This window comes from Scophthalmus maximus, chromosome 18, assembly GCF_022379125.1.
Source record: "Scophthalmus maximus strain ysfricsl-2021 chromosome 18, ASM2237912v1, whole genome shotgun sequence".
Lineage (NCBI taxonomy): Eukaryota > Metazoa > Chordata > Actinopteri > Pleuronectiformes > Scophthalmidae > Scophthalmus > Scophthalmus maximus.
In genome coordinates, this window is record NC_061532.1 from 14874160 (window position 1) to 14894448 (window position 20289).

Below are 20289 nucleotides of genomic sequence, written 5' to 3' on the forward strand. Positions count from 1 at the left end.
CACAGAAAGGAAAAAGAAAGAAATAGAAAGAAAAACAATCAATATGAAAATTTCAATTTGCCTTTGGGATTTCTTTTCTGAAACATATTTGTGCAGAGAAAACATACAAAAGCTAAATCAAACGTCATTTCATGGAATAATCAGTGCACTGGAAACACATGAAAAGCTATTCCTGAACCTGGATCACAAACTTCACAAATTAATAACTTATATCAATACAGTTTATGACTGTACTCTCATTATGATTGTATGTGATGAACAACACTGTCCATCCACAAATGTTATTGTAGCAACTCAAAAAAAATAAAATTCACTTGCAAGTTCCTATGTGTAAGAAACAACCAAAGAAACAAATGGATTTTAAACATTCACTCACCCGTTACCGTCTCATCCCTCCACGCTGCAGCAGGTCACTTGCACTGTTCGGATCGGATAAAGATCATGACCACTAATCCCACGGAGGGCTGACAGGTACAGAGGGGGAGCACATAAACAAGCAGACGGCAGGCTCAATGGGCATTTGGACTTATAGTTGTAATCTTCTTGACATTAGTCCCCACTAAATGTCCTCCATTTAATAAACAAAAGATTTGTTAAGAAAGATTTCGAAAAAAGTACTATGGTTGAAAGTCGCATTTTTTGCTTTAACAATGGGACAGCTAATTCTGTACACACAGCCGTGCATATGGCTGGAATAGGTTTTGAAGGACATATGAAATCCCTTCACATTAGTAAAGGTAATAAGATGAAAGTCCTGCATTCAAAATCTTACTTAAGAAAATACAGTATTAAAAGCTAAATGTGTTTGAAGTACCAAAAGTAAAAGTACTCTTTATGCAGCAGCATGGCCCATTTTAACTTTAAAAGGGAATCTAGTATACCGTTGTCTTATTATTACAGATTGATTTCTCTGGAAGCAAAAGTTTCCTGTAGCAGGTGGAGGTAGCACCGATTTTAAACAACTTTAAATGTGGAGTTTAATCTATAACAAGACATATTATATAAAACCCTTGAGCAAGTTACATTCCACCACTGTCGAAGAGATTAACATGATGTGAAATGCTGTTGCTCCCTGAGAGTTGAGGTTTGCGGGTTCATGCCAATGGATACAGTACGTGCGATTATACACCTGGAGCGTGTAAATCACATCTGCCCTCCAGCCATTCACTGATCATGAACTCTATTTGGGTCAGCGGTCCACCATGCTGAGCTGCACACTGGTCAGTGTGGCACGGAGCTAATCTAACCTGCCGACCAGCTGTCTGTGATGGATTACAGAAGTTTAAAGAAAAGAAAAACAGCTGTCGGTGTCACTGACACCACAACACTGACATCTGTGGACTGCAGCAACTGTCATCCATGCTTAAATTTATAATTGTCGGATACGTTTAAAGTGATTACAATTTTAAAACAATATTCTGTCACAGATTACATTTTAAACATGCAAAACTGGTTGTGGCGATGAAATATGGACAATGTACTGGACCAAACGCCAGTTTTGATTGACATCTTAAAAAGAAAAAAAGCCAGCAAACCTAATTTATTGTGCAGCTCGTGTGACACTAGTTCTATAAACGGATTCTTAGGAAGGGATTTTCAAATTTTAAAAGTTCAAGTGTCTGTGAATGTAGAAACATAGCATGGCCAAACTGATATTATTATGGCACAAATATTAAGGCATGATTGATTTACTGGACGAGAACTGCATTCAAATTCATGTTCACTGCACAGGTGCATCGAAAGTTCTCTATCTGACCACTAGATGTCATCAATGTCTTTTGGGAACTGGTTCAGATTCAATTCAAATGGATCAGGAGCAAGATTTTATGCACGTACTGAGGGGTATATTTTACATCAAGATTTTTTTGTACGAAATAATATTAGGAAATTTGACTGTCTACTATGGTTTTCAATTCATTCAAAGTATAGAAACAATATTTTTTTTCAGCTAACGTCATAAAAAATCTTACAAATGCATACATTTGCTCAAATAAATACAGTCAGTGTGGCCAGGTATAGGTGAAAATGACTTGCTATAACATGCTTTAGTGCTTTTTCCGAACACCAAATCACAACTGTATTGTATATTGTTGTAACTGCTGCCTAAATACTAACTTCTGAAATAATTACATGAAATCAAACAAGTAAGTGAATAAGCAAGTGGGCAGGATATGTACCTAAATACATGTTGCCAAATATGCATTTATGTAAGTTTGCTTAATAGGTATAAAATGAGCCCTGTCACAGAAAGTGAAAGTGAAACCAAACAGATGGTTTATGTGAAGTAAAATAATTTCTGTCTTCAGATTGAGTGAAGTGTCTGTATGGATTGGTGTGCATGGGTGCAGACAGGGAGACTGATCCACTCTTTACTTCCCATTCAGCCCCACTGCTGCCATTCATATCGACCTTCTGACCGCCGTGCGTCATTGTCCAACACCGGGTCCTCAGAGCTGCTGACTCAATTGACACAGTGGCTTCACCGCAAACATTCTAAAAAGTTGTGTTATACTTCTGAGCATCACCATCATCATCATCGGCAGCACAGCAGCCATCATCATCATTATCATCAGCAGCAGCAGCAGCGAAGACAGCATCATCATCATCATCATCCAAACCGGGAGCTCGTCCTGAGACGCCCCGGCTCCGAGCGTCCACTGCCGGTCCGCACTGCTGCTGCTGGCGTCGGGTCGCGGGGGAGGGGGAGGGAGGCGGGAGGAGGAAGGGTGGATGGAGGGGTAGGTAGGTGGGAGAGGGAGAGGAGGAGGAGAAGGAGGAGGAGGAGGGGATGAGGGGGGTCCTCGCCGGGCTGCCCTATATGGCTGTGGATGAGCTCCATGCTAATATCGGCTCGAGAGGCACAGCATCGCGTTTCTGCCGGCAGTCAGTGGTGGCTTCCAGAGTCTGAGCAGGCTCCTTCGCAGCCATGGCTGAGGGCGGAGAAGGGGAAGATGAGATCCAGTTCTTGAGAACTGTAAGTAAAAGACGACGCCGTCGGTGCGAGTGGCTCCATGCGGCGCGTGCGCTCCGGTCTCCCGTCGCCAATTAACGCTTTTGCGCGAGGCGGCGCCGGCGGCGCGTGAATTAACCCGACCACCGATCCAAGTTGGGTCAACGTGCGAGTTCCTTTGTCGTTTTCGTCGCCGCTGGTTGATTTCTGGCTCTCGCCACTGCATGGAGGAGGGTTTCTGTGGAAGTTGCCGCAGGTTGCACCCTGCGGTGCCACGGCGCACCTGTCGACGGGACTCCTGACGGGAATCTCAATGAGGCTCCCGTCTGCAGGTGCAAGGGCAAAAACGACTTTACAACCCTGTAGCCACCCTTCTTCTCTTTCTGTTTTTCTCCTCCCAGCAATGACGCCCTATGCATAAAAAACAACAACAACATCAATTTCCCATATCTCCTTAACGCAGTGATCCACTGCCATCATTATAAATGTCACTTTCTACGGATGCGCAGTCTCCTGCTCGGGGGACAAGAGTTCCAACAAGTTGTGCCGGCCTCACGCAAGCCTCCCCGCGCGCAGACTATTTCGGTTGTTTGTCGCAGGCTGTTGTGCTTGTAAATGATACGACAGCTTGTATGTTGGAGCCGTGGGAATATCCGTCGCCGGCGGCTCGACCGCGCACGCATTCTTTGCCCGCGGCTCGCGGTGTTGCGTGAAGAGACGCAGACAGCTCGCACAGCGGAGGACGCCTAACCTGCTTCTGCGCCTCGCAAACGTCAGTCCGACTCTCAGTCTGCCTCTTGATTTCCTCGCCGAGAAACATATGTGGATTCATTTGAAATTCGCATCATCTCTAGTCGTGGGCCCAAGTGCCAAAGGCCCCTGGGATCCCCTGGGCCACTTCTCCCAATCACCACAGATTCAAACCTTTTTTTTCTTCTTCTTTTTGCTGGATGGAATCTGTTACTGGTCTAATGTTACTCAAAGGACCATATCAGTGGTTTCGACAATTCGCTATAGGAATTGCTTGTCTCGTACCGCACACGAACCATTTCGCACACAATGCTGCAGTGATTTAGGAACAATGATATTTACGATGTTTTCATTTCAATACAGATATAATAATCTACACCCTTGGGACCTTGTTGAGTCTGCATTGTTTCTTGTCAAAGGCGCCGCGTTACATTGAGGCCATTGCAGACTAATATTGTGGCAGGTTTGAGGGATTATGTTAAAAGTGTCAAGGGAGTGCTAAATAATTCATTTTTTTTTAAAGAAAATACATGTGAATAAATGGAAACCAATGACTTGGAACTGTAGAAAATGATTGTCGAGGTACAAATTGGTCAAAATCAAAGGGGCCATAAGATAAGATAAATAGTCCTTTATTAGTCCCACTACAAGGAAAGTTTAGTCCTTATAGTATGAGCGACACCCTCACCAACCTTGATCCTACATCTCCCACAATGCAACGCTGTATCTTCTTTCATGTAGACCCCTCTTGCCTTGTGAACTCCTGCATCTGTCAAACTCCACACAGCTTGCTTGTAATGCTTTGTGTTCAATGTTAAAAAGTATCAAGCCAAAACAGAGATGATGTCATCAATGTTATTTTTTCTCAAACTTTGGAAAGCTACCTCCAAAGCCACAGAAGACAGTATACAACCATTTTCACAAGCTGTGTAATACTTCTCATGACGAATGAAACCAACCTTCACTAGTAAAATGGCTGAAGTGATTTATAAAGGAACTAAAACTTGCAGAAACACTGGTATGGTCCGTCAGTAACATCCAATTAAGTGCAGTTCTCTTTGTTTTGGATTACCATTGACGTCCATTAACAGCATATTTCTCTCTCATGGCATTAAGATGTTGATCCAGTGTTGTTGATCTATATGTAACCTCAAAGGCTCGGCTGGTTGTCGGTGGCGGGCGGGACCCTGTACTTAACAGCTCCTACTATTTGTGATGCCAGGGAAATGCTGACCCATGCCTCTCAGATTCTACTGTCACATTGGCATCCTGGTTATCTGATGACAACAGCGATCTGAGAGGGGGGCTTTCCCTGAGGTCCACAGGGCCTTGTTATCAAACCTCAGTGGTGAGCGAAGCGTGCTCTCACAGGAAGCCTTGAAATAAGAGTGCTAATTGAAATACACTATATCACAATCTGTTGAACATTATGGAATTGGCCGGTGTACAGCTGACATGTCTTCTGGAGATGGGAGTTGGTTAATTGAGTTTGTCAGCAACTACGTTCATTGCATTATGGACATTTGGAGTGTTGCAAGTAAGCTGTAGTTTAAGGCCAATTTATAGCTCTTGTAGGATTTCTATGTTTTTTGGTAGTTTTAAATGGTCAGTAGTGTATTCTTAATCAAAATGGTATATGATTCTACTGTACGGTGGTGACAGAGGTCCAAAGATTGTGATCCAGTTACAGCGCAGATCCCGTTGAGGTGTAATGTTGGGAAAGCTGGCAGCGATGACAGTTTCTCTGTCAAAGAAGACGGTAATGAAAAGCAACCGAGAGGAGGAAAATGTTACAGCTCTACTGCAAGGTGAAGACAGCAGGCCATCCTTTAACTTTATAGTCCCATACTGAAGCTTGTCCTTTGTTCTGCGATTTAAATTTAACATCAACACTCATCATCAATGGCAGAAAACTCATTTAAACTAATTTAAATTCATAATGTGCTCACTGAGTAGGATAGACTTTTGTTGGACAGCTCATTAACTCTCCAGAGATTTAATTTTGAATACAAAATAATAGGAATGGTGTGGCGTAGGCCGCTCAAGATTAGTATTGTTCACTATCATTCTTCGGTGCATGTTGAAACAGTGACAAAATAGTACTTTACTTCAGTGCCAAGCAAATGCTTCTGGTTTTATTTTTGGAAAATGATCAGTGTTCAGCTTTGGCTTGTACTGCACAGGACACTGGGGGTGCATTGTCTTGGATTTAATTAATGCAGGAATCACAAAATATGCAAGTAATTCCATTTGCTAAATGAAGTATTATGATAACTCTTAATTACAGTGTCATTAGATGATGCTGTGCAGTCACCTGCATTATGTGGTGGTTTTGCTAATTATGTTGCTGTGTGAGATAATGATGTTATGCTCCCACAAAGAAGAAATGTTTGATTTCTCCTACTGAAATTACTAAATGATTGTTATATTTTAACTGTAAATTGTAGATTTTCAGGTTGGTCTGGCTAAAAACAAGTGTCCTTATACCTATTCCCCAAAAAAATAATGTCCAATCCTGGCAACCGTAACCAGGAATGGCAGGTTCGTCAAGCTTTGGATTTCTCCACAAGCACAATATGTACGGGGCAATGATGAGGATGATATTCAGCATCTGAAGTGTTTGGAGGGTTTTAATCTTCACAGCTAAAAATCAATTGAGCAAAAGTGTAAAGGATGAACAACATTAGCGGTTGTGTCCAGCATTTTCTTTGATTTGGGGTAAGGTACACTTCAGCAGCATTACCTGAAATAGCATTACATTCGTCTGTCTGGGATTAATAATTGGCGAGGATGTTGACTTTGTGCCTGGAACACGGAATTTAAGTCTTTTAGCCCATTATCAAATCAGTTGGAGTGTTTTTTAACTATTCCATCAATTCAATTCCTAAAATTGAGGAGACTTTTGTTTACCTCTGGCTGTTTTCAAGTGCACATTCTTTCTCGAAGGAAGCGGTCAATCCTGCTCGATATTGTTGAATACAAATGTAGCTTACATAAGAATGAAACAGGCATAGCCTTTTTTTTAGAGACATTAGGTTTATTCCTGGTAAGAGTATACATTTATTTTACCCTGCATTGCCCAGGTGAGCTACTGTTACACCTTTTAAAACCAGGTGATCGAGGCTTGTGATCCTCCAGTAGCCCCTCAGGGCTTATTTGGAGTTTGTGTTCTGGAAGCCTTCTGCATACCAAGGCGAGGACTCTGGAGGTTTAAATTTAGCCTTTTTAAAGATGATGCTTCCACAGCACATACAGCTCTGCTCCCCTGACACTAAACCACACCGGGGGCCGGCACAAGACCAATGATACTTTAAACTTAAACTTTATCACTGTAAAAAGTTTTATAGGGATAAAGTAGCATTGGGAAATCAAAAGCTTGACACCACCAAGTAATACACAGCATTATCTGAAGCTTAATTTGTCAACGTAATGGACATTGTCAGCTAGAGTTTCAAGTGTTAAGCTAAAGTGACAAATATTAGATAGATGTGGTAAGACTCAATGCATTTCTAGTTGTCTGGGGCTGACGGATGTGATTATTTTCAAGAGATTCTGGTGGTCAGTTAGGTTTTGTGAAACTGGTTTGATAAAGCAGTTTTGTTGATCACATGTCCACACCAAGTCAAGCATATGGAAGGCAAGATTGAGGTCCTTACCAATGGATATTTGGGGGGAAATGAACTGTGGTAATTTGAAGTTTAATTATTGGATATCATTGTTTAAGTTGTGTAAAAAGGTCCTACCCTAGGTTTGGATCTTTAATCACGTGCTAAGAGGTGAAGAGTGTAAGTTAATGGTTTTAATGATTGTTATGATAATGGTAGGTTTGGTTAAGTTTAATAGGCTAAAGGTCTGAAAATGTATGACGAGATTGAGTGTAGTTAAGTGTCAGTGAAAATGAGTGTCTCAGTGTTCACCCTAACTTGATGTTAAGTGCCCCAGCTAACAAGATTGGCCAAACAAAGTTGAATGGATTCTGCAATATGTTTCTTTTCTTCCCTAGAGGACTGTTGCATTTTTTTCTACAGATGTCAGGTGATCGTCAGGAAGCAGTGTGATGAAATTTGATGCTCATTGGAAAGGTGGTTTACTCCTACATGCTGAAATAATGCAGAAACAGAAATAAAAGCAAAATAACTGGGTTTTGACAATGAAAAACTATCTGTTTTTTTTAAACTATCTTCAACATAATGTTCAATCATGTTGTAATACTGTTCACTGCCAATCAAGTGCCAGTTTTACTGTAGTAGAATGAATCTAATCAAATGGCTTTTATTCTGACTGTTGGAAAATGAGCTCAATTACTGTATCTGCACAATGCTATCGGTGTGCAGACACAAATAATCACAAGTAAAAGGAGCACTATGGACTCGTAATAATAATTTACCGTCTTGAGTCATCATTCCAGTATGCAGCATCTACTATATTTTACTAGTCGATGCCCTTGCAAAGTTTCCCTCTTCAGTGCGAGTTGGAAACGGAGACAGAGAGAGAGAGGAGGTTGCCTCACGGCCTCAGGTGAACCTCCCTCAGCTTGATCTAAATTAAATGGGAAGGATTTCCTCTTATTGATTTAGCAAGCTTGTGATGGCAACGCAACCGTGTTCTCTGGAAACTCCTGCTCTTTCAGTCATCAGTGCTGAATGACAGCGAGGCGGCCGCCATGCTCATCATTCACACAAACTTGACGCAAAGGTGGCAGCACCCAACATCACAAACTGTGCTTCAGTGCATTTCATTCATGAATTAGAAATGAGGGTTTCGGCCATGTTTCGTTCAATAAAACACAAATGATCATCTGAGCTGACACTTCTGACATTGTTTGTTTAAATATTTCATCCGAGACGAGCGCCTTGGGGTATGCATTAAAATGTATGAATTTGTACAAAAAGCTTATGATACCCTGATTTGAAAGGAGATTAAGAACTTGAATATGGAAACATTTATATTCATCCAAAGTCTGCATCAAGTTGGTTCTGAATCAGAACAATATAAAATGTAATGTAAAAAGTATAATTTTTCTCTAGTTGCTTCTGCCTGTAGGAAAAAGGTAAAAAAAAAAATGCCTTCATCCTTGAAATGGCATTGTAAAGCTTCTGAAATACACATAAATTATGAACAAGGTTACGACAAAGCTGTTTCAGGCCACTTCAGCTACAGTGTGGGCTCATGTTTGTCTTCACCTGCAGGTGTTCATTCCAAAAATACTACATACTAATATGGAAAAAAAAAAGTAAAAGTAAGATCAATACACATTTATTTGAATTGATTATGAAGTATTTTCATGCAAGCACATTCAATTGTTTGTATGCGCGCATCTAACAATATTATTTCATAGTGTGAGCATCGAGTTTCATATAATACAATTAAATTCAACTTGTATCTCTAGTGTATTGATATTTCAGTTTCAGCAAGAAGCGTTGTGCAGTATATTGCTGTGAAGTAAGAGTCAGCAGCGGCGGCAGTGTGAGCGGACTCTAGAACCCAAATAATTACCTTCATTAATCAACCAAGCACTGAGAAAGGTGCAGACAGTGAGCTTCTCAGCATTTGAAGTATCCCTCAGATCACTCGGTTCATTTTCATTTAATGCCATCATGGTTCGGTTTGTTGTCAGCTCTTTGGCCATTTGGGGTTTCTTCTTTAAACCTGTTTGCATTGTTTGTAGCCTTTATTAATCCACTTTAAAGGTCCTGAAAATGTTTTTTCTCAACCACCTTCTTACTACGAGAAACACAATCCTATATGATCATTGTATTCTTTGGTTGTTCCTCATGAGATATATTTTTTTCTTTGTGCTGATATCTTGTGACCGCCTCTTTTGCTCCCATCATAATTTCTACGGCCACTAGAAGTTGACGAACAATACAATTTAACTATGGGATGTAATAAGTGTTTCACAGATATGGGGTTATTTCTTTTAGGGGAGGACATTTTTAAGTTTTGATATGTTGAACTTCTTAGAAAACGGTTGCATATTGACACATTTTGCAGTTGCTATGAAATTATATAATTCATTTGGAGTCATGTTTCTGACTACCTGGTTATAAGTCCAATATTTACGCTTTTTTTTAGCTTTGCTCTTGGTCTCTACCAACTTCTCAGGGAAATATCTGGCTAAATTGCAAAATTCTCCATTTTCTTCACTAGCTAGTCTCTTATTCCATCTTCCTGCTGCTGCTGAAACTCACCATTAAGAGTCATAAAGCCAAGGGGAGCTGCAGAGTCTGATGATAATATTCTGTCGGCTCATCACAACAAGTGAACGTTATCACATTCACATTGTTTTCATGTAAGTTGATAAACTGTCATTGAAAAAAACATTGCCGCTTTGAGATGTGATGCCAAATGTTGGTAGGTAACTTCAGTACATGAGAGACTTTACCAGAACACCTTGCTATATAATCACTGAACAGCACTGGTGCAGTGTGTGAAATTCATAGTATTAATGAGTGAGGCTCAACCACTCAATCACTTTCACAGCCATTTTTCCACATTTACTGCTAACAATCTATTGTATGCATTTCTGACCCCATTAAAATAATTTTCTGACAAGATGGGATTTGAGGTTGTTTTACTTAAAAAAAAAAATCATGATTCTATTTGTCATTTTGCACGTAATTTACTCACATTTTTAGTTTTTCGACAAGCCCACCGACATCCTAGAAACCCCCCTTTTCTATTTGCTGCATGCATCCAACCATGGCAGCCGCGTCTGACATCTTGTAGCTTGACGGATCTGGGAACCGTTTTCAGTACTTGTAGAGAGGGGGGTTTACCTTGTAACAGATTTGTACTGATGGGTTGCAAAAAAACTTGAATGCTCATTGAATGAATGAATCTTGTGTCAGGTCCTGTGACCCATAGCTATTCCATCTGTCTGAGAAATCTATTCTTAAGAAACGTTGCTTTTCTTGCCGTGCTGATGTCTGCTGGGGATTTTGTAGCATGAGAGCTCAAATCATCTGAAGTGTGCATCATAATTGGACACCCACCGCACTGACAAGACAAAGGGCAAAACAACTGTTGGCCTGGGTCAGAACTAGCTGAGAGGTTAGAGGGAGAAAAGAGGGCTCAGGTTTACTTCAGGTGAACGTCTTCTCCTCACCTGATTTCTGCACATCTCTTCCACATACACACACACTCTCCTCTCAACCTCTTCACAGCCCACTACAGACAGGATGATGGACATTAGAGAGGCCCCAGCTCCATCCCTGACCAGAGGGGCCTCATTTCTCAGTGCTTCTGCTGAGGTGGATGCTTCGGCCTTGCATGCACGGACACCTTTCATTATTTGAAGCGCCTCTAAGGCAATATGCATACAAACGAGGCAAAGAAAATCCAATTTGTTATAAGAACACCATATAAATCTTGGAGTCGGTGATCCATGGCAGTGTACTGCGGGGCAAAACTTGCTTGACTGTGGAATTATTATTAAATCTTTTTTTTTTTATATATATATATAGAGCTCAGATGCGCATTGCATATCATTCATTTTGACCCATCATGTTGTCTCACCTATTCTACTAATAAATGCTTAAAAAGGTCTGCACAAAATAAATTTGAAATGGACCTTAATCTGCAATGAAATCAAAACATTTGGTGAAATATCATCCAGAATTATCTCAGTGACTGGAAAGTCTGTCCCTGAGCAAACTTTTAAAACAGAGGACATTAGAGCAAACGCCCCAGAATTTTGAATGTTGTTTTGTTTTTGTTTTTAAGGAAAATACATCTGCCAGTGCTTATTAAATCTATCTTGGGAAGAAAAAAAATAGAAAAAAAATGAACCTTAATAAAACTTGGCCACGTTCAGGAACTGCCAGAGAGAAACCAAAAGAGCTGCAGAGCAAGAGTCACCTGTCAAACCACAAAGGGAGACAAAATACTGACAACGGGCACGGCACTGAACATCATGCAGACTTTCAATACTTAAACAGATTGGGTGACAGCAAAGCTTGATAAAAATTTACTGATGTGGCTTTCCATCTCTCTCGGCACAACATACCTACTTTTTGCAGAGGGGTTGTTCTATCTGAGCAGTCCCTAATGTGTGTCTCATTGGCATTCAGGAAAAACACACAATGATGTGAAATGTCGTTTGTCTTCTGGAGCTAAATGGCAGCTTGGTTTAAGCACGTGGGTCTAATTCTTAATCGTTTTGAAAGCCTCATTAATCAGTAATGACGAAAAGCTGTTTGGCGTTGGTAGAAAATGACTCAAAACATAGAGTTGCCCAGTGTAACTGCTACTGCTGTATAGACACAGATGTGAGTAGATAATGGAGTGCTATTGTGCAGGGGAGGGTTGTGGAAGTTTAAACTTTGGTAAATTGACATCATCTTTTCATCTCCTTCTGTGTCCTGACTTTTTCTTCAGGTAACATTACAACTCAATATGATGACCACATTTTCTATCATTGACTAGGAGGAGGAATTGAAGCTTTCAGTATCTACAACACATCATGTAACTTTGTGACAGTTACAGTCAAGTCACATTAGCTTTCAATCAACCCATGAGATAATTTTTACATTCATGGCCTTCTGACTTCTGAGATACACTCAGGTGACATCTTAATAGCCCTGTAAGAAATCCTCCTTCGTGAAGGTTAGAAGGTCAATTGTGTTTAAGCTGTTTTGTGATCATTTTTGATACAGTTTGTGCTGCGTTATATATAGACAGGCATTCCTATTATTTTGTCCACCCCATTTATATCAATGAGGGTAGACTTAAAACCAGAAAAAAACACATCTCCAAACTGACCATACAATTGAATCAACACCTCTAAAACTTTTCAATAAAAAAACCCACCTGTAAAGCTATATGACAAATTGCTAAACAGTCAGTTTTTCATTCCTCCTCTCTCTCCCTCTGTTTCTTGTTTACGTCCTCATCCGTTACTGCTTTTCAGCTTTGAGTACTATTTTTCACTGTCACTGCACTTTTTAAAAAAAGTTCTCCTTTGCCTTTTAATCAGTTTTTCACACGTCCGTCGTTTCTCCCATTTCCTAAGGCTCTACAAGGTTTTAAAAATTGAACATTAGCTTGGAACTTTGCGGATAATAACTTCATTATTTGTAGCCAGGTGCTGATGTTTGACAGATCCCTTCTGAATACAAAGAATCTTTGATGTAGGTACTGCCACAGCATGCGATTTAAAAAAATACAGGCAATAACAACAATACAGGCTCTCTAAAAATTCCTGCATTCCAGAAAAAGATATGTTTGGCTTTGAATCGCGGTGCTCTGATAGACAGTAACTTTAGCCCTCATCCACCTTATCGGGTTGTACTTCTCACATCTACACTGTATCTACTTTGCTAAGCTAAGCTTCACTAAAAACACGTAGCTCAACCTGCACTTAGCACCCTGCTTGACATTTATGAGAAACACGACTCCTGAGGAGTCGGAGCGATTTAGACACACTGAGACAGTGTGAACAAGGAGACAAACGCGCTGGAATTTTCTTTATTCGCTTCAGTTTTTAAGCCCCGTCTTGCCTGTATTCCTTCTCAAAGACGCGCCTGTTGATTTCCACTGAGCATGTTCAAAGCATGCGTGTCAAAATAGCAGTGCTGAGGGATTGAACAGATTCACCTTTTCTCAAGTTCACATTGGTGGCAGCGCCGGGTGAGTTGTGGGAGTGTATTTGGCACGCTGGAGCACTGGGAGCTCTCGGGTTTCGGCTGGTGGCTGCATCGGGCCGCGCACACAGGAAGGCACCTGTTGCTGTCTGTCGTGGCACAGAGAGGCCGACTGGTTGGTGAACGAGGCAGAGGGCAAGAAAGGAAAGCAACAGAGGGTCAACGCTGAGGGGTCTTTTGAGGAGCAGTGTCACATCCAGCAGTGCCAGTGGTTCGACAAGTATTGTTGGATCTGTTTGTCAGAGTGGAGAAGTGTTGGTTCTGCAGGATCCAGAGGCATATCGAGGGGTAGTGAGAAAATGGGTGGGGCCGGTCATGTTGCCGCTCTACACTTGGAAGGTGGGTTAAAAAGCGGCCACCCAACCCTCACTTACCTCCTCCTGCCGCAGGCCAGGACCCTATACATAGTACTGATGCTGCTCTTTAACTGTCTAGCAGATGGTCACACTGCTGCTGCGAGGATCACTTTGCCTCAGATTCACCAGATTCTCTGGCTTGGGATCAAGTCAGGGGTGCAGAGGGTGACAGAAAGTGTCTTAAGTAAGTGTCTTGGCTGCGGGCACACACGGCCATTTCATTAGTTCTTGAGATCTGATCACAGAGATTGGAGCTTTTATGAGATAATGCCACTGTGCATCCACTTTCAACATCCGTAAACAGGGTCCCCGGAGGCTTTATCAATTTATTCTGAACGATGTTGGCATCATCATCCATTCTGCTCTTCCTCCCATGGCTTCACAGCGCTCGGATGACCGGATGGCATCTAGGCTATGCAGTGTTTTGATTCCCAGTGCAACTCTGACCACTTCTGGTTCTGAAGTTGCACTAACAAAGTGGGGGGGGGGGGGGAAATGTGCATCTCAGCTTTTCAGAATGGTTGCCCATTTTCAAGTCAAGTACACATGAATACGCACTCAGCTGGCATTAGGCTGGTTATTAGGTGCACCTAGCTCAAACGAATGCAGTGTCACACAACACTTCTTCATACCTTCATGAAGGTCATAATGTTCAGTATTCGTTCCAACTGTTTTAGAGATGTGCTGAACGTTTTGGAGGCTACAGTTTGTGGTGTTGTTGAACTGCATTGTGTTATACAGGGAGGCTCACTGATAGAATAGGAGTGGACAAAATAATAGAGACGCCTGGCTGTTCTATATTTAAAGTGACTGAACAGTTGAATCAACACCTCTAAAAAGGGTTTCCACAAAATGCTGAACGTTATAACCGTCATGAATATAAATTAGACTCACAAGTTAAACTGCTGCTTCGGAGGATTCATGTTGAGAAATAAAACACTTGGTGAAATTCGTCACTTCATAGCATCATTTTGCACTAATGATCACCCATTAGCCTGTTCATTAGCCCAAAGAAAGGCATGAACACACACATATTTATAGTATGTCAGTAAAGTAATGGTGCCAGGACCTGCTGGTTTCATAAGGCCTCCAGAACTCCAAACACCTGGAAAGAAAGGGGTGTATTTACTGGATTTTAAAGATTTGGCAAGTCTTCGGTCATCCCGTGGCCATATTGAGTTTCCTTGTCTGTAGCTTGAAACAACAAGATGTGTTTCCTCCATCACGCAACTGCCGGGAAAGCTGCAGCGGTAATTTGGAGCCAACACTTTCGGCCATCAGTAATCACCTCCCTGAAGCCCAAAGTTGCGTTGTGGGGTATTTAAAACACTGCTGGCGTGGGCTGTTGTGCCAGCTCAGCTCCTCATAGACCTCACCACTGTCGTCACTGTGCTTTATTTCATCCATTAATAGTGCTCCCAGATACATTTTAATTACCCTGCAACACAAACTGACCAAAATATACTTCATCTTTAAAAGGTTGTTGATCCGTCCCAAAGATTCAAGAACCTTTTTTATGGGATCCTTATCCTTTTAAACCTTGATTTGTTTATTCATCAATTTCCGCCATGTTTTTCTCTTCAGGCAGCATTTCTGCAGGCTAATACTGATTAAATTCCTGTGAATAGAAAATACTTGGTCAGTTTACTTTGGGTATCATACAGTATTAACTGCTGCCAAATAACATCAGCTGCTCAATTCTCTTAGACTCCAATTACAGGGGTAAGCTATACTTTTGAAAAATAGCACAGGTGTTGACTTATTCCAATCTTGAACATTTCGTAAGATTTCATTAGTTTTATATTGCTCGGTAAATTCATTTATTCAAAGTGTGTTCGTTGTGGCCTTAACGTGTAAAAAACAGAAAGACTGAGGTTCTAATTTATGGTGCAACGCCAACACAAAATGGAGCATCATCAAAAGCTGTGAAACAAAGTGACCGACTTTTATCCTCCTACAGTGTCTGTTTGAACTTTGAATCTCCTGAGAGAAAAGAAAAAATATATGTTTCGATTTCCCAGAATTATTTGTTGGATACAAGGGATGGTAGTGAATACTTTCTAATGCAGAAAAACATGTCACAAGTTATATTTAAAAAAACAAACATATAATATCCTATTACATGATTTACTTCACACAGGGGAGCTTACTGTGCGATCACAGTAAATGTGCTAGCTTTGTTTCAGCGTCTTTGTTTGGGATAACGTCAGGGTCTGTTATCTTGCCTCCTGAGTCTGTGTGTGCTCGGCAGCCTGTATCTAAATCTATTGAATTAATACTGCCGTGACGGCGGTGGGAGCCAGAACCATGGCAACCATCCTCTCAGATTAGTGTGGGACGTGAGCTGGCAGGAGACATGCACACACCACACACACACACAAACCAATCAATATTCCTGCGTGTGTGTTGCCAAATAGAGCCCAACCCTTTCCATCCTGACAGATACAGATGTTCATTTATTGGTTGCACTCATTCAATCGAGGTCTCTCCCTCTCTCTCTCTCCCACAGAGATACCAAAGTCTGTGTAACGAGTTTAGAAATGATATTACTCAAAGCTAGATTGGACTCACTGCTATTGATTAATGTCGTTTTTGGTGTTCTCCTTTTGCTTCTGAGATGGTTGCGTGATCTTATTTGACAACAAGGTGTTTCCTTTTCACTCACAATTTATCTGCCAGAAAATTTGGGTTGCAATGTGTCTCATAAATGGTTCACCTATCTTCTTATCCTGAGAGGAGCTGTTATTCAAATGTACAGATGGAGGTTACCCAGTCAGCCTTCACCGCATAACACAAAATGTAACGGTTTATCTGGTATGCTGCTTTCACTTGCATCAGTGACATCTATAAGTCGAAGGTGCATATCTGGGTGTCAAAAGACGCAACACAATCGAGCTAAAACAGATTATTTTCTTCTTGTCCTGTGTTGTTTATTTTGGATAGGTCACTGTTTTGGCTTTAATGCTCATCTCTCCTTTGGCAGGACGATGAGGTGGTGCTCCAGAGCGTGGCCAACATCCAGAAGGAGCATCGCAAGTTCTGCCTGGCCGTCGAGGGACTTGGAAACCGTCTATGTTATCTGGAATCCACTTCAGAAGCTAAGGTGAGGACGGGGCACAGCTTTGTTCAAAGTGTGATATTTGCTGTACTCTGAAGAAATGTCAAGGCAGCTATAACGGTTACAACGTATTGGACCTTTAACCTAGGTCAGTCCTCTGGAGATGGTTTGTTTCTGAAAATACTTCAGCTGACAACTAGTGCTGACCACTTTCTTTTAAGCTAAAAACGTGTAGTCTTTTCCTAACTTTCACTATTTATATGTTGGCGCAGTAGTTCCAAACGTTTTTCTGTCTTCGTGACCCCACAGCTGTTTTAGATGAGCTCCAGCTCCCCCTCTATTGACACCAGCCACCAACATTTAGGTCCAATTTGCTTGAACTATCATCAATTGTAGTGGAGGAAGCTGGATATTTCAACCATTTATCCATTACTTTTACCTAAATAATTGAACTGTTAACCATTACGTGTAGCTATTTCTATCATTTATCCAAAAAAATAATTGAACTGTTGGAAATACAAAAAGTTGGAGCTGTATTACTGTGTCGTCTCTGTGTATTCTGTACAACAATAATTACATCTCCCAGTAGATGAATCCTTGAACAATTAAAACGGGACCTCTCTCATTGCACAGTTAAATATAATGAACAAAATAAAGTTGCATCCAAACAGAATCTGCAGTCCAAATTGGCTCCTTGGCAGTGTCTCTTCCTCATAAGAGTGTAAATCAAAGAGACTCTTGACTTTTTTTTACTGAAACCCTTCTGTTTACCCCATTTCCCTTCCACCCACGCTATTGAGATAATGGGGATGAATTTAAGTGCAGATTCTGACTCACCACAGTCTCTGTGGTGTAAACTGCAGCTAATTCGATTTTTTTTTTTTTTAAACCACACAAACACTATCTCAAAACAGGTGCCTTGGTGATGCAGAGGGGGGAAAAAACACTGCTGCAGCGATCCAGGCTCAATTGAGGCTTTGGTGCTTCCAGCTTGGCCATAGTCCCAACACACACAACTGTCAGTGTTTATGGGGTCAGTTAGGGATAGTGCACTTGTTTCTGCACCGGCGCATCCCGGTGGTTGGTTTTGGAGCCCGGACGGACAAAACAACAACAAACATGATGTATGAGGTATAGTTGTGATGTTGTGGTTTTTGCTGTTGTTAGAGGAGGGAAGTTTCTCATTGTGACAGAACGATGTGAAATTGAATCTTGCCGTTTCTGGTGCTGATGCAACACAACAGAGCTGTCAGTACTCTGCTACAGGTCTCATTAATCTTCTTTTTGACAAGACATGTTAAAATGAAGCGGATCATTTTGGCTCTAGAGAAAAGAGTTCTGAATAGGGACATAATTGTTGCATATCATTATGTGCATCATTAGTCACAGTATCTTCAGTGATATTGCTGAGGTATTTAAAGTGTGTTGTCAGTAATGCAGATGTCTGTGGTACAGACAATGCAACGCATACATGCATACTGATAATGTTCTTGTTTTAACTTTGGCTTCACACTTACTTTACAGGACACAGTGATAATCACATGATCACCGCTCTAAAACACTCCACTGCCAGGTTCAGATGTTTTTATGAGCTGTGCATATCATGTAAAGGCTGGTTTATCTGGGCCGCCGAGCAATGGGACTGTAAATAAAAATTTTGGGGACGTGAGGGAATGTTATTGGTCCCCCACCTGGAACTGTTATTCAGCTGGAGGGCAACAACCTGCACAGCTCTATGGACATCGCATCATAAACGCCTCTCTCCTCTCACCTTGGTACCGGCGACAATGCTTCGGGTCTCCTTGTTCGTGAAATGTGGCCGAGTGTTGAGGGTGACAGCTGTGGTTTGGCACAAGGGGAGGGACTGTCGTCTGTTAGCTGATCTCAGGTGCTGACACCTCATTTCCCAGACTCTAATGAAGCCAGGCCCCCTTTTGCTGTAGAAACTGATGTAGAGAGAAATAAGACCAGAGTTAAGTCAAATTAAAGGGTTAAGAGTTCTGAGACAGAGGTTTTAAATTCAAAGTTTGCATTGTTCCACATATGATGCACTACAATGGCACATTGTAAAAAATGAAAAAACTGTCCAAATACTTATGGACCTGACGTATTATCAGGCATTGTCTACAATGCAAAGGTAGCAGGATCATCAAATTTTTTTTGAAGATAAGCAAAAAAAAATCTGGATTATCACCAGACTGATCCTCCTTTTGAATATAGCCTGCATATCATGTTAATATCTAGGTTTCCAAATAATACAGTTGAATATATATATATATATATATATATATATATATTTTTACAGCTTTATATCATGTATTGCCTCAAAACCCCTTTAGAGTATAGATTTTTACTTTCTGAAAGGTCAGTGTGACCACTGAGACAATAGATTCTATCCCCAGACCTGGCAGATTGTTCAGTATGCTTGCCCAATCCTGAAAGAAGTATGATAATTGGAAAATTGGCACTGAATAATTCATAAGAGGTGCGAGGTCTGCAGCAGGTTGCGAGTTATCGCTGTAGAAGGTCGTATGCCACCGTAGGTGTAGCTGCAAGCTGCATCATGTCATGTTGCGTTCCTCCTAAAGGCAAAAGTAAATATTTAACCTTTCCCAAGTTTTGTGGTGAGATTATCCGATTTTGGGGCTGCTGGACCTATTAAACGTGTCTTATTGCAATTTAAACAATGAGTGAATCAGAGTGCAGGCAGTTATGTCACACAGAAGTGGTCATAAAAACGTACATGGGCAAGCACAGTGTTGCTTCCCATGCATGTGTTGAGTTACAGAGCAGCGCCATCCTAATTATCACCCAGCAGCTCTCCCCTCTGCTCACATTTCTCACTTCACTGCAGAGTTCAAGGGACAGCGGTTGTTACCGAGTCAGCGCAGGCGTCCAGCACCTTAAATCATTCCTCGTCCTAGTTTGGGAGAGATGGATATTGATGCAAGTTTATGTGAGGTCTCGGGTATTGTTATGAAATGCGAGATAAACTATTCAATGTGTACTAATATTGGATAATATCATTAGAATCACTTAAGGATATGAGTGTTAGGGATGTGAAATGATACCAAGGTGTGAGGGGAAATTGTTCACTCTTTCGTTTACGTACATGTTGTTATATGTTGGTGTACTGCTAATCAACAGTGCCATCTAGCACAACACCAAGTAAAATGATTTTTCACACTTTGACCAACAGATGCAATCAATGACCAATTTCCCAGGTTTGCTTCTGCATTGCTTTAAAGGAGAAGGTCACGTCAGATGTAACACACACCCGTATTCTATCACTGTCCCTGGTTGTGGACTCTCTGGTCACAAAAGAAAATGAGGATCATTATTTATCATTACATTTATTGAATTTTAAAAGCCGTGCTTTGAAGCTTTAGAGACAAACACAAGCAGTCTGCTAAAATTAGAAAACGAATCTGCAGCGTATTACAGCAGCGAGCCAAACAACCCTGTGTGCTGAGGATTAAGGCATAACCAAGTTAATTATTGGTCAGTGCAGCCAAACCTTTTGACAGCCCT

General features: G+C 41.2%; 2 protein-coding genes across 7 annotated transcripts in view; one reads left to right on the plus strand and one right to left on the minus strand.

Annotated features, from left to right (window-relative positions):
• The window catches only part of fmn1 (formin 1), a 42866-nt gene that overhangs the window by 21176 nt on the left and 1401 nt on the right, over positions 1-20289 (minus strand). Inside the window, exons 1-3 of one of the 2 annotated variants that reach the window (XM_047328893.1) lie at positions 19594-19680; positions 18530-18704; positions 377-3361 (exon numbers count right to left, since the gene is read on the minus strand). The gene's annotated coding sequence lies outside the window, so the exon portion shown is untranslated. Of the gene's footprint in view, positions 1-376; positions 3362-18529; positions 18705-19593; positions 19681-20289 lie in introns of those variants that run through there. The other variant, XM_047328892.1, reaches the window with a different exon arrangement.
• ryr3 (ryanodine receptor 3) overlaps positions 2805-20289 on the plus strand; it is a 91564-nt gene continuing 74079 nt past the window's right edge. For 4 of the 5 annotated variants that reach the window (XM_035616756.2, XM_047328888.1, XM_047328889.1 and 1 more), the window contains exons 1-2: positions 2822-2974; positions 16684-16803. In XM_035616756.2, coding sequence (XP_035472649.2) covers positions 2927-2974; positions 16684-16803 — 168 coding nt within the window. In that variant the 5' untranslated portion in view covers positions 2822-2926. Of the gene's footprint in view, positions 2975-16683; positions 16804-20289 lie in introns of all 5 variants that reach the window. The other variant, XM_047328890.1, reaches the window with a different exon arrangement.